At 39.1% G+C, this 26,282-nt stretch overlaps 2 protein-coding genes across 3 annotated transcripts in view; one reads left to right on the top strand and one right to left on the bottom strand.

The window, feature by feature from the left end:
* Window positions 1–2,143, bottom strand: part of MSH3 (mutS homolog 3) — a 181,933-nt gene extending 179,790 nt beyond the window's left edge. Inside the window, exon 1 of one of the 2 annotated variants that reach the window (XM_020290125.2) lies at window positions 1,655–2,143. In XM_020290125.2, coding sequence (XP_020145714.2) covers window positions 1,655–2,143 — 489 coding nt within the window. The remainder of the gene's footprint in view (window positions 1–1,654) is intronic. The other variant, XM_020290126.2, reaches the window with a different exon arrangement.
* DHFR (dihydrofolate reductase) lies at window positions 2,042–25,803 on the top strand. The gene is made up of 6 exons (XM_012766813.3): window positions 2,042–2,179; window positions 2,520–2,569; window positions 4,122–4,227; window positions 11,411–11,537; window positions 15,085–15,200; window positions 23,371–25,803. Exons 1-6 carry the CDS (start codon window positions 2,094–2,096, stop codon window positions 23,447–23,449), a joined length of 564 nt encoding a protein of 187 aa, XP_012622267.1. The 5' UTR covers window positions 2,042–2,093; the 3' UTR covers window positions 23,450–25,803.
* Window positions 25,804–26,282: the final 479 nt, after the last annotated feature.

Raw genomic sequence — 26,282 nt, 5'->3', positions numbered from 1 at the left:
AGATTATGAGCTTTTTGTTGGCAGGAAACCTGCCAAAAAACTTAAGTCCTTCACCAAATACCCTCTAAATGATGGGTGTAAAATAAAATCTTGGTGAATTCATGAAAATGTAGGTCACCCCCAAAAAACAAAGACAGGAGAGAAACAATCACTTTAGGGAAGAAATATAAATGATGGCAACAAGATTTTGAAGCAGTAAATCCATCACCTGCATTAGGTAACTGACAGGCAATCTGAAATCCCCTTCCACATCCTCAGTTTGAGAATACTGTGCAGGGAACCCCAGTAAGGGCTTACCTTTGGGCTTTCTCCAGTGGCAGTATCCCTGATTTAAAAAAAAAAAAAAAGCCACTGGAGGGCTGGGCATGGTGACTCACGCCTGTAATGCTAACACTCTGGGAGGCCAAGGCGGAGGATTGCTTGAGTTCAGGAGTTTGAGACCAGCCTTAGTTAAGAGCCAGACCCCATCTCTATTAAAAATAGATAACTTAGCCAGGCGCCTTGAGGCGGTCTGTAGGTCTGTAGTGCCACTCGGGAGGCTGAGGCAGGAGAATCGCTTCAACCCAGGAGTTTGAGGTTGCAGGTGATGACACCACTGGACTCGACCCACGGCGAGTCCAGTGTGAGACAGAATGAGACTGTCTCAAAAAAACAAAAAACAAAATGTGAACTAAAATGAAATTTTAAGGTTCACCCCTCCCCCCACCAGCTGACTGAATGGACTCCCACATGGCCAAAGAAATATCCTAAAACTAAATTGTCTGCCAGGAGGAGGGAAGTCAGACATGCCTCATCATGCGCTCCCACCTTCTTGGAGATATCCTTTGTAACCCATTAACAGGCCTAAGGGTATGCTAGACAATCCAGCAGGGCCTCAATTTACACAACAAATCTATGCCCCCTGGCTTATCTCAGTAACAGCTCCTTATGTTAAAACACTCCAAGCCTTTAGACAAAGCTTCAGGTCTTTAACCGATTATAAGCCAAAGAATCTTTAAACCCACCTATAACCTATAAGCACCAGCTTCCAGATGTCTCCTTTTTGCACCAAACCAATGTATGCCTCCCGCGTACTGCTTTATGACTTTACCTGTAACCCCTGTCTCCCTAAGTATAAAATCAAACTGTAACCCAGCCACATCGAGTCCACTTGCTTAAGGCCTCTTGGGAGTGGCTCCTGGTCATGGTTCTCAAATTTGGCTCAGAATAAATCTCTTTAAAATTATTTTCCAGAGTTTGGCTTTTTTCCGTTGACAAAAGTAAAACTCTTCAACCATCAATCCAGGGAAAAGAGGGACGATGGAGGTTAAAAGATGCATCCCTTGCCCACAGTTTCCCTCCTCTCAACAGAATGGGAGTCTGAAGACCTGAATCCCCTCCTCAGGCCAGCCAGAAAAAACCCGTGTGACCTTGGCTTCAAGTCTATTACCACATAGGTAATAAAACCTTTGACCCACATGTGGTGTATAGACCAGTTGGGCTTCTCCCACTCTCTCCTTCCCCAGCCCCGCCCATCTCTCTTCCAGCCCCATCATCCCGCGGTTTCTCCGCAAAGGGCCCGTATCCTCTCTCCACACACAAACACAAGCCCAGCCCCGCCCCTTTCCCCGCCCCCTTTCTCCGAGGGCCCCGCCCCGACCTGGACACAACCCACCACGTGCGGCAGCAACTGGGGCGGGAAAGTGGACGCTGGGGGCGCTGCGGCGTCAGAGTCCGCCTTGTCGGCTGCACCCGTAGGGGAGGAAGTGGATTTCAGGCTTCCCGTAGACTGGAAAAATCTGCTCAAAACTGCTTGCCCTGCAGGGGCTGGGCCGGGGGCAGCGAGGCCGCCGGACGCAGGCTTCGGGCGAGACATTGCAGGGCAGGGAGTGGCAGCCCCGGGCAGGGCCCAACTGGGAGCGCGAGCCCGCGGCCGCAGTTCCCGGGCGTCTGCGGGCGCGAGCACGCCGCGACCCTGCCGTGCGCCGGGGCGGGGGGCGGGGCCTCGGCTGCACAAATGGGGCCGAGGGGGCGTGGCGGCCGCAGTTTCGCGCCAATCTCGGTCTGGCTTCTGAGAGGCGCGAGTGAGCTGGGTGGTTTTTGCTGGTGCCACCATGGTTCGTACGCTGAACTGCATCGTCGCTGTGTCCCAGAACATGGGCATTGGCAAGAACGGGGACCTGCCCTGGCCCCCACTCAGGTAGCTTCCGGGCCGGTGGAGGGCGGAGGCTGGCGCAGGCCCCCCTTGACCGGGGCACCTGGGCCGGGGTGCACCGGGGCCGACTCGCTGCGGGAGGAGGGGGTGGGACCTGCCACCTGAGCGACTGGAGTGGGTGGGCGCCTGCTGGCCAAGCTGCTGATTTGGGTCCGGATCCTGCTGACGCGCGAGGCCTTTGCCCCTGGGCGCCCTGTACTAGAGCAAAGTCCGGGCGCTGGAGGAACACCCCCGCCCCAACCCCCAGGGCACCGTTAGTCCTGCGCATTAGAGCTCGAGCCCACGAATAATGTTCTGAGTAACGCTGTGTTTCTCTAACTTGTAGGAATGAATTCAGGTATTTCCAGAAAATGACCACCACCTCTTCAGTAGAAGGTAATGTGGAATTTTTGAGTAATTGAGGTACGCGAAGGGTCTTGTTTGACTGAGGAAGCCTACCAATGCAAATGTTAATAAAATGGAAAGTGTTTCATGTTAATGGAACTTTTCTCTTACTGTTGATCTGTATGCAGTTCTCAAGGTTCATTAACCATTTTTTTTTTAAATATTTCTTTGCATCCTTATTTAGCGCAGGCACACAATTTAGGTATTGGGCTAAATTGGCAATTTGGTAGAGGCTTCAGTGGAGGTTAGCGCTCCCAAAGGAGACCAGAAGAGGCCTTTAGAACAGCTGCTGGAAGAGATAAGTAACGCCTGAACGAGAGCAGTGGAGAAGAGAGGATGAACATTTTTAAAAAGATTACTTGATACTCGATTTTAGAACACCTGGAATTTAAAAGTGATGCGCAAAAACATCCAGGATGAACTCTCTGATTTTCTGTTTGAGAGTTTGGATGACGTAGAGAATAAAAGAGTAGAGAACAGTGTGCAATTGTAATGACAGGGCACCTGTAGGACATCAAGGAAAATTCCAAGCACGGGGAACTAGGTGAATTGAACCATTGGAGAGAAGGAGATAACCAAGGAAAAGAATATGGGGGGGAAGGATACCCCAATTAAAATCTCAGATATGTGTATTTATGGTCACAAGAGGTGGAATGGCAGAGAAAACGGAAACAGAAAGGAGCAAATGATACATAAATTTAATGAGACAGATACAAGACCGTTGTATTTGGTACTTAGGTCACTGGCAGAGAATTTGGTGATTCTAATTACATAATTAGAATGGATTAAAACTAAATATTAGATATAAATTGGATAAAGCCCAAGGGAAAAATACTTATATTTAGGTGATGAGTGATAAATGTGAATTTTGGTAAAAATGTCATAAGTTTTAATTTTTTTAAAGGAGATCCACTAGTTGCCAAAATGACAATCATATCTATGCACATATATACAGTAAGTGTTCACTTAAACTCATGGATAGGTTCTTGGAAACTGTGACTTTAAGTGAAGTAATGTATGAATATAATGAAACCATTTTACCATAGGCTAATTGATATAAAGAGTTAAGCTTCTGTGGCATATTTCTTGTCACAAAAAAATCACCAAACTTCTAATATTAAATATTGAAATAAATGCGAGCTATACATACATGTAAGAAAGATTAATAAAAAACAGTAAGATAATTATTTACCGGCTTATTCTATTTCAGGGTTGTGGGTAGCCAGAACGGCAGTTCAGGGTACACTCACACACACCTACCCACACACTCAGACAGGGTCAGTTTAACATTCTAATTTACCTGACGTGCTCATCTTTGGGAAGTGAAAGGAAACCAGGGTACCTGGAGAAAACCCACATAAACATGGGGACAATGTGCAAACTCCACACAGACAGTGGTCCAAGCCAGGAATCAATTATTTTTCTCATCAACGTTATAACAAAACCATGTTGAGTGAAACAATGTTATTTGAAGACCTGCTATATATTAACATATGAAAAAATATATATAGCCTCAAAATATCCTTTCTATATAATTTTATAGGCAAACAGAATCTGGTGATTATGGGCAGGAAGACCTGGTTCTCCATTCCCGAGAAGAGTCGACCTTTAAAGGACAGAATTAATGTAGTTCTTAGTAGAGAACTCAAGTAAGTATTGTAACATAATTTTTTTATAGTTTCACATAAAATCAAAATACCTGTTTCAGGACTTGCTAAAATTAAGTAACAATCCCCTCTGGATCCAGCCCTAAATGTAATAAGACATGAATTTTATTATGAGTTAAAACAGGTCATGATCTTATGCCTAGTTAGCTACAATACCCAAGTAATACTTTATACTTCTGTTTGTTACCCAGTGTCTGAAGGTAACAAATTTCAAAGTATTGAAATGGTCCTAGAGATCCTGGGAAGGAGGGGGTGTTTCCAGTTGGCCTGTGCTACGAATTTTCCTGCCCTCCCATCTAACATTGCAGTAGATAGTTGCTGATGCCTGGAAATGCCCAGGGGGCTGGGAGGTGGAAGGATAATCACATTAACACTGCCTAAGAAGTCAATTTCAGTGTTTTGACATTTACCATGGCTTCCATGTTATGTACTCCATGTGTGATATATTCTGATTTCTATTTTGTTTATTTTTGTTGTTGATGGCATTGGTCCTAACCCACTAAAACAACTTCCTGGACTTAGGAGATTTTTCTTTTAGGGGGAGGGCTTTGATCAAAATTGGACCCAAAGGAAAGTTTGGGGCTGGCATGTTAATCACACTTTCTTAAATTAATAATGTAATCACCAAAAAAAAAAAAAAAAAAAACATGCAGTGTCCTGGGACACTACTTGCCTGAGAACAGTGTTTGTAATATTCCTTTCCTATGTGTGCATATTAATCAGGGTTCCACCAGAGAAGCAAACCTAGTAAAAGATATTTATATTATATATGTATGTATATATATTATTAAAGAGTTTTATTGTAGGGAATTAGCCTGTGCAATTGCAGAGACTGGCTAGGTGAGTCCAAATATCTATAGGGTAGGCCATCAAGAAGGGCAGGCTGGAACTCTTCAGCAAGGGCTAAAGCTACACAAGGGAAATTTTTTCTTCAGAAAACCCTCAACTCAGCTCTTAAGGCCTTTCAACTGATTGAATCAGGCTCACCCAGATTAAAGTCAATGAATTGTAGATGTGATCACATCTACAAAATACTCTTGCAGCAACACCTAGATTAGTGTCTGAATAAGGGATCTGGGGACTGTAGCCTAGCCAGGTTAACACCATGGGAAAGAAAAAACATTACACAGCTTATCTGCTAAGGGGATTCAGGCTTACATAGATTTTCTCCCAAATTCCTCCTGGAATGGCATAGGTAAAAACCTAGAAGAAAGTGCATCCGAATATTTGCATTGATTGCCTCTGGGTGATGGGGAATATGTGATGTGCATCTTGCCATCTGCTTCCATCTTCATGCTGTTCTTTCTCCTGGTTGCTAGGATATTCTGATTTTCTTCTTCCTTGGTAGAATTGAGATTCACAGACTATATTGCCATTCCCAGATACTCTTTAATAACATTTTTGAATACTACTCAAGTTTATTTATGGCTAGCTTTGAGCTAAAACAAACATAAAGAAATCTCAGTGGGGGAGTTGTTCAGTTGAGCCAGCATTTCTCCTCAAATGGTGAGTCTAATTTCTTCATTATGACCGCCCCTGCGGTGTATGTAATTGGATTTGGTTACTTATATTTATATATAAAATGTGTTGCTCTAATTTACTTTTTTTTTTTAAGCTGAGAAAACTTAAAGTCTTTATTATCAAGCATGCCAGGGAAGTAGTGGCACCAGTTATTAAAAATTATCAGAGTTCATTTTTTTGTCCTTCCCTACTTGCTGGTCAGTGCTACACATATATTGAGCACAGTATATATTATGAATATACTACAAATTACTGAGTCATACACTCAAAAGGGTGAATTGTATGATGTGTGATTTATATCTCTGTAAAGTGATCTCTTTAAAGTCTTTGGAACCAAAAGCTAAAGTTGTTTTATTGCCATGCTGTAGTCTTGACACCATCTTTAGAAAATCCCTAATTGTTTCCATATGACACATTATAGTCTCCATCCAATCCATGAAAGTTAACTAAATTGCATGGTGTAATAATTTTTGTGATCTCACTATCATATTCTCCACAGTGATTAATACCTTCTCTTCTTCCTCACCACTCACACACTTGGTATAGCAAACACTGACTGACCTGGCTTCTTATATGTGCTATGGCATCTAGTAACTTTGCGGCATTTGGCAGGTTACAAATAAGTCTTGCTGTGAACCTCAATTTCCTTACCTACTAAATGGAATTAATAATAACACTTTTGAAGATTCACTGCAATTTTGTATATAAAGTTTCTTGCACACAGAAGGGTACAAATATCAGCTCTGCCTCCAGCTTATAGAAAATATTAACATTCATAAGATCACACTGAACAGACTGATCTCATTTCACCTTAACATATCAATTTATTCTTGCAGTCTTGAGACAGAAATCTCCTCCTACCTAAATCAACTCTCTCCTCTCCCCCTGTATTCTACATTGTGGTTTTTTTCCCCATCTTTGGCACCTTGTTCCTTTGTCCCAGTATTTTAAAGCTCACCGCAGGTTACTTTTCTTCTTCCTTCAACTTTCTCAGAGCTTTCTTGTGGTAAAATAACTAGTATAACCTTCAGCAATTCTATAGCAGTGTGTCGTGTCTGTGCTTGTGCTAAAATCATGCCATGAGGAGTTCTTTCATCAACCTACCCTTCTATTCTCCTATAGCATCCTCTGCACATTGTATGTCTTTTCATGCTTTGTGGCCACTGCTGAGATATTTCTCTGCCATCATGATTTTGGGTGGGTACAGGGACTATATATCTATTCATCAAAGTAAAGATAGTCACACAAATATTTGGTTTCCCAGTACATATAAAAATTTACGTTAATACTGTAGTCTGTTAGGTGTGCAATAGCATTTTGTCTAAAAAAAAAATACTGCATACCTTAGTGAAAAAATACTTTATTGCCTAAAAAAATGTTAGCAGTCATCTGAGTCTTCAGGGTTTCATAATCTTTTGGCTGGTGGGGGATCTTGCCTCAGTGTTGATGGTTGCTGATTGATCAAGTTAGTGGTTGCTGAAATTTGGCAATTTCTTTAAATAAGACAACAATGAAGTTTGCTGAATCAATTAACTCTTCCTTTCACCAAAGATGTCTGCGTAGCATGTGATGCTATTTAATAGCTTTTTACCAACAATACAATTTCTTTCAAATTGAGTCAGTTGTCTCAAACTGTGGCTCTGCTTTATCAAGTTTATGTGATATTCTAAATCTTTGGTTGTCATTTCAACAACAACCATAGCATCTTCAAGAGGAGTAGGTTCCACCTCCAAAACACCACTTTCTTTGCTCATCCATAAGCAGCAGTTTCTCATCCCTTAAAATTTTTTCATGAGATTGCAGTAACTCAGTCACATCTTCAGTCTCTACTTCTAATTCTAGTTCTCTTGCTATTTCCACCACATCTTCAGTTACCTCCTCCACAGAAGTTTTGAATAGCTCAAAGTCACCCGTGAGAAACTTATTCCAAACTCCTGTTTTGATATTTTGACCTCCCATGAAACATGAGTGTTTTTTTATTTGTACTAATTTATGGTGTATATGGGAAATTTTGCTGTATGTATATAATGCATTGTGATTGAGTCAGGGCATTTAATGTATCCATCACCCAAGTACAATACATTTTTGTTAAGTATAGTCACCCTACTCTGCTAGCAAACATTGGATTTATTCCTTCTGACTGTATGTTTGTATCTTTTATTCCATATCTCCTCATCCTCCCCACTTCTACTTAATCTTCCGAGTGTCAGTCTCTGTTACCTATTTTTGCACTCTACCTCCATGTGATCAAATTTTTTAGCTCCCACATGGACATGTGAACATGAAATATTGGTTTTGTGCCTGGCTTCTTTCACTTAAGATAATAATTTCCAATTCCATCCATGTTGCTGTAAATGCAGGATTTCATTGTTTTCTTGGCTGAATAGTATTCCACCATGTATATTTTTTTTCCTGCATATTATAGGAGTACAAATGTTTAGGTTACGTATGTTGCCCTTGCCCCCTCTCCCCTAGTCAGAGCATCAAGCGTGTCCATCCCCCAGATGGTGCTCATTGCCCTCATTACGTATGTATGTAACCATCCCCTTCTCCCCCCTCCCATCTGCCCAATGTCCGATAAATTTTATTCCTATATGTGCACTTAGGTGTTGATCAGTAAAACCATTTTGCTAGTGAGTACATGTGCATTTTTAGGATACTTAGTAGAATGGGTTCCAGCTCCATCCAGGAAAATACAAGAGGTGCTATATCACCATTGTTTCTTATAGCTGACTACTGCATGGTATACATATACCACATTTTATTAATCCACTTATGTACTGATGGGTACTTGGGTTGTTTCCACCACTGTGTGTATTTACCACGTTTTCTTTATGAAATCATCCATTGATGAACACTCAGGTTGATTCCATATCTTTGCTATTGTGAATGGTTCAGCATTAAATATGGGATTGCAGGTATCCCTTCAATGCTGATTTCTTTTCCTTTGGGTAAATACCCAGTAGTAGGATTGCTAGATCAAATGTTAATTCTATGTCATCCTTTGAGAAATGTCTATTTATGTCCTTTGTCCACTTTTTTTTTTTTTTTAGCGCATTATGGGGGTACAAGTGTTAAGGTTAGGGTAGCAATAGCAGTGGCAGGCCAATTATCTGGGTCCCAAGTGGTGTACGTTAATGTTGACATTGCCTGAGATGGGGTGGGTGGGCCATTCTCCAGATCCACAGGTGGTGCTTGCAGGTTGGTTCCAGCTGAGGTGGTAGCAGCCGGGAGTTTAGTCCCAACATCAGCCCCCTGGGTGGAGTGCTTAGGTGCCCAGCGTGCTGGATTAGATTGAACAATCCCCAGGATCTTGGGCTGTGTGCTCCATCTCAGGAGTGAGGGGTGAAGCTGTACTGGATAGGCTTGTGCTCAAGCCTCCCAATTGTGAGAGCAGGCCCCAGCCATGGTGGATAGACCAAGGCAGAGTACTTGGATGAGGGGTGGTAGCAGCCACACTGAGGCCTTGCCACTGTAGAGTGTGGGGGCGTCCTGCATGGCCACAGCCTGGGCCAGTAGGTAGAGAATGCACATCCTTCTCACACCCCAATCTCAGCAGCACTAGGTCACACCTAGCTCAAGGTCTCACTCTGTCTCTGTCACCCAGGCTAGAGTACAGTGACATCGTCATAGTTCCTGCAGCTGTAAACTCCTGGATTCAAGTGATCCTCCTACCTCACTCAGCCTTCCAAGGAGTTGGGACTGTAGGCACAGACCACCATACCCAGCTAGTTTTTTTTCTATGTTTTGTAGAGATTGGGGGGGGGGGGGTCCTCACTCTTGCTGAGGCTGGTTTTGAACTCCTGACCTCAAGCCATCCTCCTGCCTCTGTCTCCCAAAATGCTAGGATTATAGGAGTGAGCCACTGTGTCCAACCTATTTACTATACTAATTTCTAGGATTTGTGCTGTGAAGGAGCTGATGAACTCAAACGTTAGCTCAAATTTTTGCTCGTTCTTTTTTACTCATCTCGAGGTTCAGTGTTTCCTATGAAACTTATTTCTAAACTACTAAATAACATTCTGCAGAAGCATTTCCTCCATGCCATTGTTTGCTATAACTTAAATCTGAAACAAATCTTTAACCTTTTCTTTGTTTTCTTTTCCAGACTCAATACAAAAGGGCAATGAAGTAGTCTTCACCTAATCCCTGAGCCATTTTCAAGACACTGTCCTCACATGTCAGTTCCTAAATCACCATTTTCCATTCTATTCTGTCTCCTGTCCTCAATTCTGACTTGAACGGCCACAATTGCTAAAACTGCCATAAGTCTGTTTTGGTCATTGTAGACTTTGTTAACTAGACTGTCTTTTCCCCCAACTCCAAATCTTTGTATCTTCTAGATTCAATTCTCTCCAAGAACAGCCCGGTCCAACCTGCAACTGCCTTGATACCTTGGCTTGTTTAACTTCTCCCTGGCCTCCATGTCTTTTTCCAGCCTGAAACAAAGTATATTCTTTGCTCTAGCCTAACACTTCTAAAAATTACAAAGAGTGAAATAAGTATATAAAAGAAGGAGAAGGAGGAACCAAGAGAATGAATAGTCTACATTAGTTCTTGATTAATCATTGTTATAACTACTGATTTAAAGGCAATTATATAATCTTTTTAAAGCACCAGACTAAGAACTTGACATTGAATTATAATTTCTGTTCTACATGTAATTACTATGAAAGCCTAGTTCTTACATGAAGGGAAGAGCACCCCGCTCCCCCCTCCCAAAAAAAACCCCACCAGTTTTGGAGTTTTGGAGAGATTGAGCTAGTCAATGTAAACATTGAAATAATTTTTTCCCTTTTGGATTTTTAATTACATAACTAATAACAGCTCATTTTTTAATATTTCACCCATTTCTGGATTGCTTGAAATGTAAAAATCCTTTTCCCACTTCCAAAGGTAACTACGTATTAACGCTCTGAGTATCATTCCAAACTTTTCTGCAGTCATTCAAACATTTTTTTCTAATATTTTATCGTGAAAATTTTCAAACATACAGAAAAAACTTGACAGTGAACAGTTGTATACCCACCACCTAGATTCTACCAGTAAGATTTTACTGTGCTGGCTTCATCACATATCCAGCCAGCCATCTTGTTTGTTTTTGCATTTCAAAATAAATTGCAGATGTTAGTATACTTTCCCCCTAATACTTCACCATTCATATCATTAACTAGAATTCAGTGTTTCTTTACAGCTGTTTCTTTTGAAGCAAATATGACATAATGAGATGCACAAGTCATAAGTGTACATTTAGTAAGTTTTCACAAATACACACACCTGTGTGACCCAAGCCCTGTTAAAGATACAGAATATTGCCTTTACACCCAGAAACTTCCCTCATGCTCTGTCCCAGGTAATCTTTATCCCACCCCTCCAGAGACAACTACTGTTCTCTCTTCCACCAGAGATACCATGAGGTATCATATATGGTTTTTTGATTCATTGTGAACCATATCCACAAATGTAAGTTGAATTACTGGTCATTAGCCAAACTGATGTTAACTGCTTTTTGTTTAAAGGATTCATATTTATGATGATTTTAGTTTTGTAATCACTGTTTTCTATCCAGATTATTTGAATGATATGGATGGGTTTTACAAAAACGTTCTTTTTTTTTTTTTTTTTTTTTTTTTTTTAACCTCAGGGAACCTCCACAAGGAGCTCATTTTGTTGCTAAAAGTCTGGATGATGCCTTAAAACTTATTGAACAACCAGAATTAGCAAATAAAGTAGACATGGTTTGGATAGTGGGAGGCAGTGCTGTTTATAAGGTAAGTAAAATTACTTGTAAATGTAAAGAAATGTTCTATCCTACTTTGTTTCAGCTTCCCTGCCATTTAAAAGGGGATAGAGGAGACAGGACATAACCCATTGTCTGAACCTTAAAAAAATTAAGCCATGAGCATAGCAAACAGCCCATTATCCATATTATAAATCAGACATGTTGTCAATTTAAATTATTCATTGTTTGATACTATCATACAAACTAAGTAAAAATACAAAAGTAAATGTCTTACTCTGTGCCAGTCTATTTTTTATTTATCTTTTTAATTGACAATTGTGTATATTTGTTGTATACAACATGTTTTGAAATGTATGCATTGTAGAATGGCTAAATCAAGCTAATTAAGTTTGCATTACCTCACTTATTCTTTGTGGTAATAACAATTAAAATCTACTCTCAGCAATTTTTCAAGAATACAATACATTGTTATTAACTATAGTCACCATGTTGTATAATAGATAGATGAACTTATCCTAACAAATTTCATATCCTTTGACTAACATCTCCCCATATACTAGTCAATTTTCAAATCAAATAGTTGATATTTCCAATTTGAAATCCATTCTCAATCCTTCTCTGAGGATGGTACTTGCACTGTACTATTTACTGCTCTCTGGATTTACTCTAGATACACTGAGTTATGCTGCTTCTTCCAGGGTAAATAAATCTCTTACTGAGGAAGGGAGTGGGTTCTCAACTGATGGACACTAGCTAGATGTATATGAATTTGTTAAAAGCAGAAAACTTTTTGTCATTTTCATATAATGTAAGGGCATAGGGCAGGGGTCCTCAAACTTTTCAAACAGGCGGCCAGTTCACTGTCCCTCAGACCATTGGAGGGCCAGACTGTAGTTTAAAAAACACTATGAACAAATTCCTATGCACACCACACATCTTATTTTGAAATAAAAAAACAAATGGGCAAAAACATCCACATGTGGCCCGCAAGCCATGGTTTGAGGATGCTTGGCATAGGGGAAGGATTCATAATTTTGAAACATAAGGAAAAACTGTATGTAAAAGAGAACTTTTTTTTAATACCAAATGACTTCCAGCTTTAAAATATTTTGAGGATAATAAATAGAATTCTTTGATTGTTTTAAAACATTAATGAAAGATTAGCATTTATGAAAAGGAAGAAAAATCAATTTCTACCCTTTGAGACTTGTAACATAGGCACTTGGTGACATAGGCATTAAAATTATTTTAGAAAGAAGAGATATGCCAGGATCCTAGATGGGATTATAAAAACTGTTTCTTAGCTTACTGTCTCTACAACCTCTTATTTTCCCCATTTGTAATAGGGGAAATGGACATTTTTCTTTGATCTTTCATCCAAATATGAATTTCTTCTAAGAAAACAAGTTACTTCTTTATTTAGTTCAATACCGATCACATTTTGGATGATTCAATACCATATTTTGAACAATGTATGTACTTAAGTGTGTTTATATAATTTGGTAAATCTGTATATAGATAAATGCTAAGGAAGTAGAACCTTCAAGTGATATATTTACAGCTTGTAGATCATTCAGACATATCTTCCTATGCACCAAATTAGGTGTACCAACCTATTTTTCTAAGTGAAGTTTCATTGGAACATAGCCACACCCATTTGTTAGTATTGTCTATGGCTGCTTTTGGCCCTTAAAGCCTAAAATATTTACCATCTGGCCCTTTTGAGAAAGTTTACCTTGTATCATTAACATTGATATAATATAAAACTTCAAATTCTGTATAGGTAGTCCTGCAGTAGTCCCCCATTTCCTTGGGGGATACATTTCACAACTCCTAGTGGATGCTTGAAACTGTGGTTTCAAGTACTGAACCCTATATATGTATGTATAATGCTAGTACTGAACCCTATATATGTATGTATAATTTGTTATAGACATACATAGCTATGATAAAGTTTTATTTTTGAATTAGGCACAGTAAGAGATTAACAACAATAATAAAAGAGAACAATTATAGCCATATGACAGCATCTGTACTCTTGCACTTTGGGGCCATTGTTAAGCAAAATAAGACTCCTTGAACCACAGGCATTGCGTTACTGCCACAGTCATTAACCCAGATGGCTCCTAAGTGACCAGGGGGGCAAGTAGCATAGACATTGTGAATACTCTGGACAAAAACATGATTAACGTCCTACATAGGATCAAGGAGGATGGCAACAGATTTCATCACACTACTCGGGACAGTGTGCAATTCAGGACAGCGTGCAATTTAAGTCTTATGAATTGTTTATTGCTAGAATTTTCCATTTAACATTTTCAGACTATAATTGACTGCAGGTAACTAAAACTGTGGAAAGTTAAACTGCAGATAACAGGGGACTGCTTTATTTAGTTTTTCTAATTTTTAGTACAGTAAGAATTGGTAGAATATTTGAGAATTTTAAGACATTAATTCCAGGGCAGTTTTTTCTATAGAAACTATCAACAGTACTATAGGCAGTAATTACTAAAGTCATTTACAATATACGGCCAAATACAATTGTTACCAACAAGAGGCAGAATAAATTACCTTCCTACTAGCATTGTAATTATCTCCTGAGAAATAGAAACATTATTAAATTTTGTGTATGTGTACTAAATATGTCCTTTGGGTTTTCAGTTGTTAGGTGAAATTATACTGTCTTATAGATTTTTCTGTGGGGAACAACTAGATAATTTGGAGTTCTTGGCCAGGCAAGGTGGCTCTCTCCTGTAATCCTAGTACTCTGGGAGGCCAAGGTGGGAGAATCGCTTGAGCTCGGGAATTCGAGACCAGGCTGAGCAAGAGCAAGACTCCATCACCACCAAAAAGTAGGCAGGCATGGTGGTAAGAGGCTATGGTCCCAGCTACTTGGAGGTTAAGGTAGGAGGATTGCTTGAGCCCAGGTGTTGAAGGTTGCAGTGAGCTATAATGATGCCACTGCACTCTATCTGGGACAACAAAGTGAGACTATCTCAAAAAATAAATTAATTAGATAATTTAGGATTCTTAACTTTTAAAACAACAGCCAAAAGAAAACAACAAAACTGAATGCTTAAATTTCTTACAAGCAAACTAGAGTTCTTACAAGTAAACTAGAGGTCATAATACATTTAAACTCAGTCTCATAATTATTTGCAATGATTAGTACCATTCACAATATAACTAAGGCATACTTTGCAGGGCCCCATACTAAAGAACAGGATATTTAAATGGTATGCTTTAGGCCAGGTGCAGTGGCTCATACCTGTAATCCTAGCACTCTGGGAGGCTGAGGTGGGCGGATCATTTGAGCTCAGGAGTTCGAGACTAGCCTCAGCAAGAGCAAGACCCCATCTCTGCTAAAAATAGAAAGAAATTAATTGGCCAACTAAAAATATAAAAAATAAATTAAAAAAATAAAACTAAAAAAAAAAATGGTATGCTTTAGTAGTAACAAGCATGTCTTTAATACATTGTATAAACTTAAACAGGAATCTCAGAGTTTCTGTATCTTTTAACACAGATTAAGGAAATTGATGGTGTCTGTGTGTGTATGTGTTTTTCTTTCAAAGGAAGCCATGAATCAACCAGGCCATCTTAAACTGTTTGTGACAAGGATCATGCAGGACTTTGAAAGTGACACATTTTTTCCAGAAATTGATTTGAAGAAATATAAACTTCTCCCAGAGTAAGTATAATGTTATTAGTCTGAAGCTCTATTTATTTATTTTGAGACAGAGTCTCTTTGTTGCCCAGGCTAGAGTGAGTGCCATGGGGTCAGCCTAGCTCACTGCAGCCTCAAACTCCTGGGCTCAAGCGATCCTTCGGCCTCAGCCTCCCGAGTAGCTGGGACGACAGGCATGCGCTACCATGCCCGGCTAATTTTTTCTATATATTAGTTGGCCAATTATTTTCTTTCTATTTTATAGTAGAGACTGGGTCTCGCTCTTGCTCAGGTTGGTTTCGAACTCCTGACCTTGAGCAATCCGCCCGCCTCGGCCTCCCAGAGAGCTAGGATTACAGGCGTGAGCCACCGCTCCCGGCCAACATGTCTTTTTAGATTGAATTCACAGTAGTAGTATGTTTTATAGACAAATTCTATAGAAATTTTTGGAAATCTGCTTTAGTGGACTTGGAAATGTTCATGCTTTAATGGTTTTGCTGAAATCTATATGATTAGTCATTCTTTCATTCTAGGAGAGTCAGATGCAGTGCTGAGTACTGAGGAAATGTGTTTACCAGGCCAGCCACCTGCTATTGGTACTTCCCAGAAGATTACATTCTGTCTAGTAGGGGAAAGGGTGGCAAATGACAGACATCAAAAGAATGTGTGTGTAAAACACACACAGATGTGTGTGAAACACACAACTGAAACATTATGATATGGTAGATACTGTGTAGTCTGAGAAGTCTTTTCTGGAGAGTGATGCCTTTGCTAAATAGCAAGAAGCCAGCCATGCAAAGAGTAGGAAGCACATTCTAGGAATCAGATAGCTAGTGCAAGGCCAAGGCAGGAGGATCATTTGAGTTCAGGAGTTCAAGACCAGCCTGAGCAAGATCGAGACCCCGTCTCTACTAAAAATATATATATTAAAAAAAAATTAGCTGGGCATGGTGGCACATGCTACTCAGCTACTCGGGAGGCTGAGGCAGGAGGATTGCTTGAGCCCAGGAATTTGAGCTAGGCTGATGCCACAGCAACAGAGTGAGACTCTGTCTTAAATGTGTGTGTGTGTGTGTGTGTGTGTGTGTGTGTGTGTGTGTGTGTGTGTGTGTGTGTGTGTGTATAGTGCAGAGGCAAGAATGGTCTTGGCTGTTCCTTGAGCCTGACGGCCGCTAGGGGCATTGTGAGCAAGGGGGAGGCCAGCAGGGGTCAGAACAAGTGCAAGTTTAGAGGGTTCTGAAAAGAGTGACCCTGTTCTAGCTGCTTTATGGAGAATGAACTGGAGGGAGACAAGAGTAAACTAGGAATACCCATCAGCTGGAATAGTTCAGGTGAACGATGAAGGGACTTAGATTAAGGTGGTAGCAGGTGATGATGGAGAGGAGGTTACATTTGCTTTACCATGTAATTGTGACTGTAGCGTGAGGCTGCCTGATTTTGAAAGCTCACAGCATTTCAGCTTAAAACCACCTTTCAGCTGTTGGCTATAGAGATAAAAGTAAAAGATTAATTATATCAGTAATTTTAGACCAGCTTTTAGCACATTCTTGCAAATATTCTCAGTTTTATCTAATCATTTTTCTCTGAGAGTGGGTTTGTTTTTGAAAGGCCTCCTCAAGGAACATTCAGAGCCAAGTCTGAATAAATGGATGGCCAAGTTTTAGAATAGCAGTCCATTACTCTATAAAGTAATAGTCTTTCATCGAGTAGATTGATTGATTTTCTTGGGCTCTTAACTAAAGAAAACTGAAAATTATCAGAACTATTAATAACAGTACAGGCATTTGCTTAGGCTCAAAAGGTGACTACTTAGAAAAGTAATTTCATACATATTTATGTAAAAATAAGTTATTTTACTTTGTCATACCTTATATATTTTCTCTTCTGCTTAGATTGCTGATTATCACATTGCTCTCAATCAGAACTCTTTGCAGAGTAACACAATCATATAATGTGGTCTTTCTTGAAATAGGCTGCTTTCACTCAGCACAATGTTTACAAGGTTTATCCATCTTGTAATATCTATCAGTACTCAATTCCTTTCTGTTAAAAGTATTCTGTTGTATGGATATACCACATTTTATTTATCCTTTCATCAATTGGTGGACATTTGGTTTGTTTCTACTTTTTGGCTATTATGCTGCTGTGAATATTCATTAATGTACAAGTTTTTATGTAGATGTATGTTTTCATTCCTCTTGGGCAGGGGTCCTCAAACTTTTTAAACAGGGGGCCAGTTCACTGTCCCTCAGACCGTTGGAGGGTGTGGCACACATTCCACATATGCGCACTGTGGGCCCAGAACGAGTCGGCTGCCAAGCAGGACAGGCAGCAGCAGCAGCAAAAACACCCGGCGGGCATGAGGTTGCCTGCTTTAGATCTTTCCCCTTGAGCTGGTCAAGAGTGTTCCCAGCTTCTGCCTGGAGGGAAGTGCTCTGGCTGCCTGGGTTCTGGAGAGGCTGGGGGTCTCTGTATACAGTAAGCCTGTGTTCCCATCATCCTCCTGGCTTAGGTACAGTACTCCAACTGTGTCTGTTTTGCTCTTGGCTATAATTTAGAAGAATCGCTGTGTCGTGTGGACTCTATGTTCACGTTTTGAAGACTTACTGAACTGTTGTCCAACATGACTACCTTTTTTGCATTCCTACCAGCAGTGAATGGCAGTTATAATTTCAGCACATCCTCAACACTTATTACCTACCTTTTTGGGTATAGCTACCCTACTGGGCATGAAGTATAATAGTATCCCATGGTTTCAGTTTGTATTTCCCTAATGTTTAATGATATAGAGCATCTGTTCAGGTGTTTATTAAGCATTTATATATCTTATTTGGTGAAATATCTATTCAAATCCTTTACCTATTTTTAAAATTTGCTTATCTTTCTCTTACTGAGTTTTAAGAGTTCTTTGAAAATTCTGGATACTAGACTCTTATCAGTTGTATGATTTACAAATATTTTCTCCCATTATCTAGATTGTCTTTTTCACTTTAATGATACCATTACCCAATCCAAGTTCAAAAAGATTTATTCGTCTGTCTCCAAAGAGTTTATACTTTTAACTCTTACATAGAAGTCTATGATCCATTTGAGTTGATTTATGTATATGTAAGGAAGAGATTGACCTTCATTCTTTTGTAGTTGTCCCAGCACTATGAAAATCAGTTGACCATGAATGTGATGGTTCATTTCTGGAGTTTCAGTTGTATTCAATTGATCTATTTGTACATTCCACACCATCTTGATTACTAACTTTTGAATCAGGAATTGCAAGTCTTCCAACTTCCTTCTTTTTCAAGATTTGTTTTGGCTCTTCTGGGTCCCTTGCATTTCCACGTGAACTTTACTATCAGCTTGTACATTTCTGCCAAAAAGACAGGGATTATATATTTGTAGATTACTCAGAGGAGTATTACCATATCGACAATATTAAGTCTTCCAAACTGAGCATGTGATGTCACTCCATTTAAGTCCTCTTGAATTTCTTTCAGCAACGTTTTATAGCTTTCAGTATATACGTTTTATGCTTCTTTGTTAAGAATAAATTTAAGTATTTTATTTCTTTTGATGCTATTGTAAATGGTATTGTTTTCTCAATTTTATCTTTAGACTATTCATTGCTGGTATATAGAAATGCAAGTGATTTTTATTTGTTGATCTTTTATCCTGCAACCTTGCTTAGCTCATTTAGTCATTCTAATTATTAATAGGTTCCTGAGAATTTTCTATATACAGTATAATGTCATCTACAAATAGAGATAATTTTATTGCTTCCTTTCTAATCTGGATTTTTTTTTCTTTGCCTAATTGCCTTGTCCCTCCAGCACAATGTTTACTAGAAGGTGGCAAGAGCAGACATATTTATCTTGTTCCTGATCTTACAGAGGAAGCTTTCTATCATCATTAAAGATAATGTTAGCTGTGGGTTTGTCATACACACCCTTTATCACATTAAGGAAGATCCTTTCAATTTCTAGTTTGTTGAGTATTTCTATCATTTTGTGACATGCTTTTTCTGAGTCTGTTGAGATGATCATATGGATTTTTGTCTTCTATACTAATTAACATTTGAATATACCATCATTCTGGTCTTTTATATTGATTGGTTTTCATGTTAAATAAATCTTACATTTCTGGGATAAATTCCACTTTGGTAATGGTGTATAAGCCTTCTCATATGTTGTTAGATTTAGTTTGTTAATATTTTGTTGAGGACTTTTACATTTATATTCAGAAGCTCTATTAGTCTGTAGTGTTTTTTTTGGTTGTGTTTTTTGTTGTTGTTGTTGTTGTTTTTTGAGACAGAGTCTCGCTTTGTTGCCCAGGCTAGAGTGAGTGCCATGGCGTCAGCCTAGCTCACAGCAACCTCAATCTCCTGGGCTCAAGCAATCCTACTGCCTCAGCCTCCCAAGTAGCTGGGACTACAGGCATGCGCCACCGTGCCTGGCTAATTTTTTTCTATATATATTAGTTGGCCAATTAATTTCTTTCTATTTATAGTAGAGACAGGGTCTCGCTCTTGCTCAGGCTGGTTTCGAACTCCTGACCTGGAGCAATCCGCCCACCTTGGCCTCTCAGAGTGCTAGGATTACAGGCGTGAGCCACCGCGCCTGGCCTGTAGTTTTGTTTTGTTTTCTTTTTTTAATGACTTTACCTGGCTTTGGAGTCAGGCTAAACTGACCTCACAGAATGAGTTAGCAAGTGCTTTCTTCTATTTTTTGCAAGAGTTTGTGAAGGATTTTAAATGTTTTAGAAAATTTTAATGGAGAGTAGATTGAGAGAGGAACAAGGAAATTGGCCCAAAGTGGACATTCTAAACAAGGCTGTGGAAGAAAACAAAAGATTCTTTCCTCCATTGTGGCATGTGATGGTCATCTCGTGTTTAGGCATGTACTAACATCATAGCACCCTTTAACACAGCGTGGAGGGATTCCCTAGGGGGAGACCAGGACTAGGTCGGTCTTTCATTAAGTAGAGAAAAGGGAAACCTCAGAAGACAAAGTAGATGTACTTTGTCACTGAGATCTGTGACATTGCTCAAGTCTGGAGCAGCATTCTTTCCAAATCTCTACATTTGGGGAACTTGGAATTGTTCTCTACTGTCCAGAAATGAACTTTGGTCATTCTCTACTTCCCCTTTCCTTCCCCACAGCTACCCGGTTTAGGCCCCCATTATCTCTGTTGGTAGTCGTCTTGTGCTTATAGCTTTCAGTTCAAACACAGTGTCTTTTATTAACACCATACTTCCTGGTTAAAAAAGAAAAAGTACTAGTATGAAGAAATAAAGATGAAAGAAAGAACTATTGTGAGACAAAGGGAGAATAAAATTAGAGTGTAATGAAGCCACAGTGATGGAAGTCTAAGAGCAGAAGTTAATATTAACAGAGGAAGGTGATATTACTTTGTGTCTGCCTTTTTCCCCTATAGGTCATTGTTTGTGCAATTATTCTTTTGATAGCACCGTGCCAGCCTGTCCTCTAAGGCTCTGCTCTCATTAATCTTGCCTGGAAGAAATCTATCTCAGACTATTTTACACTAGGCCCCACCCAAATCAATGACCCCACATGTTTTATATCAGCCATTTTCTATGTAATGGGCCCCAAACAGTCTTTTCCTTATAGTTAACCTTGTGTGTGACCATGTAGTCTAAGAAGATAAAGACCAAAGAGGCCTTTGGAGGCAGTGTTTGGCTCCAGAGCTGGGACAGATGCCCCTTATCAATGGACAACTTGAAGTAGGTTTTAGATGGGCTTATGTTTCCTCTTCTGTCCAGGATGCTGGCATACTTATCCGTGTTATTTGTACATCCCTTTGCTCCTGAACCTGTGCTTCCTCCTTAGAGTCTTGATTTTAATTGTGATTTGCTTTTTATGGGTAACTGTTTCAAGATTTTATTCACCTCTTTCTTAGACTTCCGTCTAATTATCTTCCATCAAATTATCTCTGGATTATTCTTGTAGTCCTTTGTCAGTTCAGATTTTATGTTCATTCATATTCATTGGCTTCCTTAATTATTAAAGATTCTAGAAGGAAGTCTCTGTCTGGATGGTTCATAACATATAGGTGGTATTTCCAAATCCTGTTGGACTCAGAGTCCAAATATGGCTCTTAGGCGGAGTTTGCACTTTAGAAAAGTTTGGAGTCATGATTATGAAGTAATTATAATCATTATTAAAACAGACTGACTAAGTGAATATTATGGGAAGAACAATGTAAACAGAATTTTAGTTTCACAGAGATTAACATGAACACAATGGTTACATATCATATCCAGCCAATAGCATAGTGATTTTTAAGTTGTTATTCATGGTTTTAGAAATAACTCAATACTTTGCTTTTGTCCTACTAGCTGACAATCTTGACACTCTTGAGAATTTTGCACAAAAGAAAATATGTAAATGTTACTTTTCATGACTCATTCCAAAGACTCTAAAATTATGGTTTAAAATTGGCCTAGTAAAATCATTTCTTTAAAAAAGCTATACTACTACTAAAACAGTAGAATAGAAATAGATTAGAAAATGGTTGGTAAATAGAAATATTGCTTTTCCTCTGAAATATATTGTAGAGAAATCATCTTTTTCTTCTCCCTAAACATTATGCTATTGTTACTTCATGTCTCTAATTATGTTTATCAAACGGCATAATTTCTAATTAGTAAACAAAAGGTTAATGCCTGTTGTTACTCAGCAATATATTGGATATTGTGGATATTAAAACGTTTTCCTGTATTATTGCTGCCTACACTGAGTTTAGAAAATAGGCGGACAAAACAAACCAATAATGTTAATGAGTAACATTTGTGGAGCACTTAACTTGCTAGGCACAATGCTGTTTATTTTACAACTTGGATATTGTGGATATTAAAACGCTTTCCTGTATTATTGCTGCCTACACTGAGTTTAGAAAATAGGCGGACAAAACAAACCAATAATGTTAATGAGTAACATTTGTGGAGCACTTAACTTGCTAGGCACAATGCTGTGTATTTTACAAGTTTGAAAACGTTATTGACAGACAGGCTCAGAGACATGTCACACAACAGAACCAGTCTATTTAAAGGTCAAGCACAGTCTACGTAAAGGGGATGTTGCTAACCACCACCTAGAGCGTACCAGGGTGAAGCCTGCACAACACCGAGGAGATACACCAAGATTTGGGGAAACATGACAATATTCACCGGAGGCTTCAGTGAACAGTTTTCAGTGGAGAAAACTGGGCTTTGAATGAGAAGCTAGCAAGAACACAGACCTAAGTGATTGGGAATAGTAAAGATCAGATATCCTAGCACTCTGGAAGGCCAAGGCAGACGGATTGCTCGGGGTCAGGAGTTCGAAACCAGCCTGAGCAAGACCCCATCTCTACTAAAAATAGTAAGAAATTAATTGACCAACTAAAAATATATATACAAAAAATTAGCTGGGCATGGTGGTGTATGCCTATAGTCCCAGCTACTCGGGAGGCTGAGACAGAAGGGTTGCTTGAGCCCAGGAATTTGAGGAAGATCAGATAAACTGATCCTAGTAAAGGAATTGCAGTCTGCCACACATTAGGGAAATAGAGCAGTGTGGTAACCATTAATCAAACAGAAATGGTGAATTTGTCACTGTGCAGGGCACATAATAATTTCAGTGATGCTCTAAACAGCTAAAGATTATATTTTTCTTTTGCTTCCACAAGAAATGTGATACAAGTAAAACATTTGCAAAAAGTTCTTAAGACATCCTGGTTGGGCACAGTGGCTCATGCCTATAATCTCAGCACTTTGGGAGGCCAAGATGGGAGGATTGCCCAAGGCCAGTAGCTCAAGACCAGCCTGGGCAACATAGTGAGAACCTGTCTCTACAAGAAAAATAAAAAGAAATTACATATTAGCTGAGTGTGATGGAGTAGAAAGATACAAGAGAAGCTGCTAACAGTGTTTAGCAGATTGAAGTAGGAATCAGAAGGAAGAGAAGAAATTACACTTTTCATTTTCTATCTTTCTATGTAGTTTGTAATTTTTTTCTTACCATTTGCATATGTAGTGTATTTGCACAATAATCACCCAATTTAACAAAAGTGGCTTACCGTTATAAAGAGAAAAAGGAAGGAAAATTTTATTTACTTTATACACTATTGATGCCTTTTGGTTGAGAATCAGGGAAGCTTTGTTTTTAATGGATACATAATTATACATATTTTTCTTTTATAGATACCCAGGTGTTCTTTCCGATGTCCAGGAGGAGAAAGGCATTAAGTACAAATTTGAAGTATATGAAAAGAATGATTAATATCTTTGGTGTTTTCTGATTTATTTCAAGTTGTTACCCCTCCCTTAAAAACAATTATACATTTTTACATTAAAAAAAAAAGACTTGTTGACTTTAGACCTAGGGATAATTATTTCTAAGCATGTGTTTATTCCCCATTAGTCTTAATTAGACTATATCAAATACCAATTGTGAAACATTCCTCACTATAACTACCTCAGTGCCTCTCCCCCGCAGCTTGAATTGTCATTCCACACCCATCACATACGGAATTTTTGCCAGTCCTTGCCATTGTCAGACTTGTAAAATGTTGGCGGTATTAATTAAAAATGAAGATGGTCAAATACCCTTCAATTCAGCAATTCCTCTGTTGGGTAAATACTGAGAGAAAACCTACATGTATATCCAGAAGTTTGTAGACAGCCTTGTTTGTAATACTGAAAAACTGAGAACAGCCTGCAAGTCCAGTGGCAGGAAAATGAATATATTACTGTCTTAGATTGGGCATCCCCCAAAGCAGATCCCAAGACTGAAATTTCAATGAAACCAGTCTATTTGGTAGGTCATACCAGAAAGCACCAAATGGAGTGTGGAAAAATTGAGATGGGAAGGTAAGAAAGCCAGTTCAAGATCAGTGAGCAGGTTCTTATTGGGTAATAAGCTCAATACTGCTGAGGTACCTAGGAAATGGAAGGAAGGAAGCTGGAGTATTAGTATACCACTCATTGGTGGGGGCTTATCCAGATTTGTTAACTCCCTGCCCTGTGTGTGGGCTGAACACACGTCACTTGCTACAGTCCCAGGTGTTTGCAGTAAGCAGCTGCTGGTGTGCAAAGCAACAGTGAATGCTAAACAGACACTTCAAGCAATTCCATATGTTTATGTGTGTAAGATCTTCATACTTTTTATGTAAGTAAAAAGTATAAAGCCACATGTGATTTATTTGAAATATTTTCTAATTTAAAAAATACAGAAACAGGATGACCAATTAAACATTCAGCTGCAAGATGATGGTAGTTTGAACCAGATTGGGCATAGTGAGAAATCATGATTTAGGATATATTTTAACATTGGAGATAACAAGATTTTCTGATGGAGTTTGATTTTGGTTTTAGGCCTAGTGAGTTTTAGACACCATTAAGGAAAGGAAAAGAGAGAAAGAATAAAAGAACTGAAAACAACGGAACCATGCCAAGAGTGGAGATAAAATAATTTTTAGACAAGCAAAGACTCAGGGGTTACCTCCACATAGCCTTTTTGGAAAGCTACTGGGGGAAATTCTTCAGCATAATGAAAGGAGCACACAAACCAAAAAAGAGGATGACATGGGATCCAGAAAATAGGATCCAACATAGCCAATAGTCCAGCTATATAGCTGGCTTAGAAAACAAACTATATACCGTGTTTCCCCGAAAATAAGGGACTTCTATTTATTTTTCCTCAAGAAGACACGCTAGGGCTTATCTTCAGGGGATGTGTTATTTTTTTTAAGTACGGTACAACAATCTACATGTATTCAAATATAGTTAAATCTTCTTCTGGACCATCATCATAACTCTCCAAACCCCGAATTCCATCCTGAATTTCTTGTGACTCTATTTCCTTTAAAACCATTGGCCCCAATCTCTCATGTCGAGCAATAGAGCTCTCATGGGGCAGATGAGAAGGGCTGCTCGTCCTCTTTACCGCTGGGAGACAAAATGTGTGGGTTGTGCAGATATGCTGCGTAGTCACGCCCATCACTAGGTCTTTTTGGGGTAGGGCTTATGTTGCACAAATGCTTAGAAATCCTGCTAGGGCTAAATTTATGGGTAGGTCTTATTCTCAGGGAAACACGGTAAATAATTGGTTAGCTGGGCATGGTGGCACGTGCCTGTAGTCCCAGCTACTTGGGAGGCTGAGGCAGGAGGATTGCTTGAGCACAGGAGCTCCAGGCCAGCCTGGGCACCATACTGAGTCCCCATTCTCTTAAAAAAAAATAGGTTATTGATTGATTTGGGGCATTTGGAAATAAGTCAGTTCGTTGAAGATAAAGCAAATGTAAAAAAAACAAAAACAGAATGGGTGTGGTTAGGCAATCACTAATTCCAAGCAAAAGGAAAAAAAAAATATATATATATATATATGATAGGAAGTAAAATCATCATATGCTGTTTTTCTCCACAATGAGTAACTGCTTAACCCTTAAATCTGATAACTATTTTGGGACCATATGGAGGAAAAGTGAAGATAGTGGTGGTATAAAGCACTTGCCTCTGGAAAGAAACTGACAGGATTATTGTCATTTTAAGACTTTTGGAACAATTTGATTTAATTTAACCATTTTCATGTATTTTAATAAAAACAATACTATCTTAATAAAAAGTTACACTAATTCTTACGTGGTGGCCTCCTGTTATTCTTTGTGCACTTCTTAAAATTTCAAAGAAACTCTTCAATGGCAATACATCTCCATAATCAGCATAAAATTATAGAAAGGAAAACAGTTAGCCAAGGGTCACATGAAATCAGAAATACCATGTTAGGAAACTGTCAGGCTTTCTTTCATTTAGTTTAATAAACTAGTTAGTTTAGTTTAATAAACTAAAAATTGTAAAGCAAATGACCTTTCATGGTGCCTGACTCACCTGCTTCCTGCAACCTTGAACTGGGCTCAAGGGGCCTCCTGCCTCAGCCTCCCAAGTGGCTGGGACTGACTTGGTCATCTTTCATGTGGAATCAAGTCTCACTTTTTCCAGACTGATTTATGGAATTGATTTAAATTATCACTGTAAGGTGATAATTTAAGCAAAAATGTAAATAAAGTATGTTCTACATATTGAGGTTAGCACATTTTGTTTTTGTGAGATTAAAA

The sequence above is a fragment of the Microcebus murinus genome, chromosome 11 (assembly GCF_040939455.1).
Source record: "Microcebus murinus isolate Inina chromosome 11, M.murinus_Inina_mat1.0, whole genome shotgun sequence".
Lineage (NCBI taxonomy): Eukaryota > Metazoa > Chordata > Mammalia > Primates > Cheirogaleidae > Microcebus > Microcebus murinus.
Note: the sequence above shows the minus strand (reverse complement) of the source record. Positions and strands in the feature narration are given on the sequence as shown.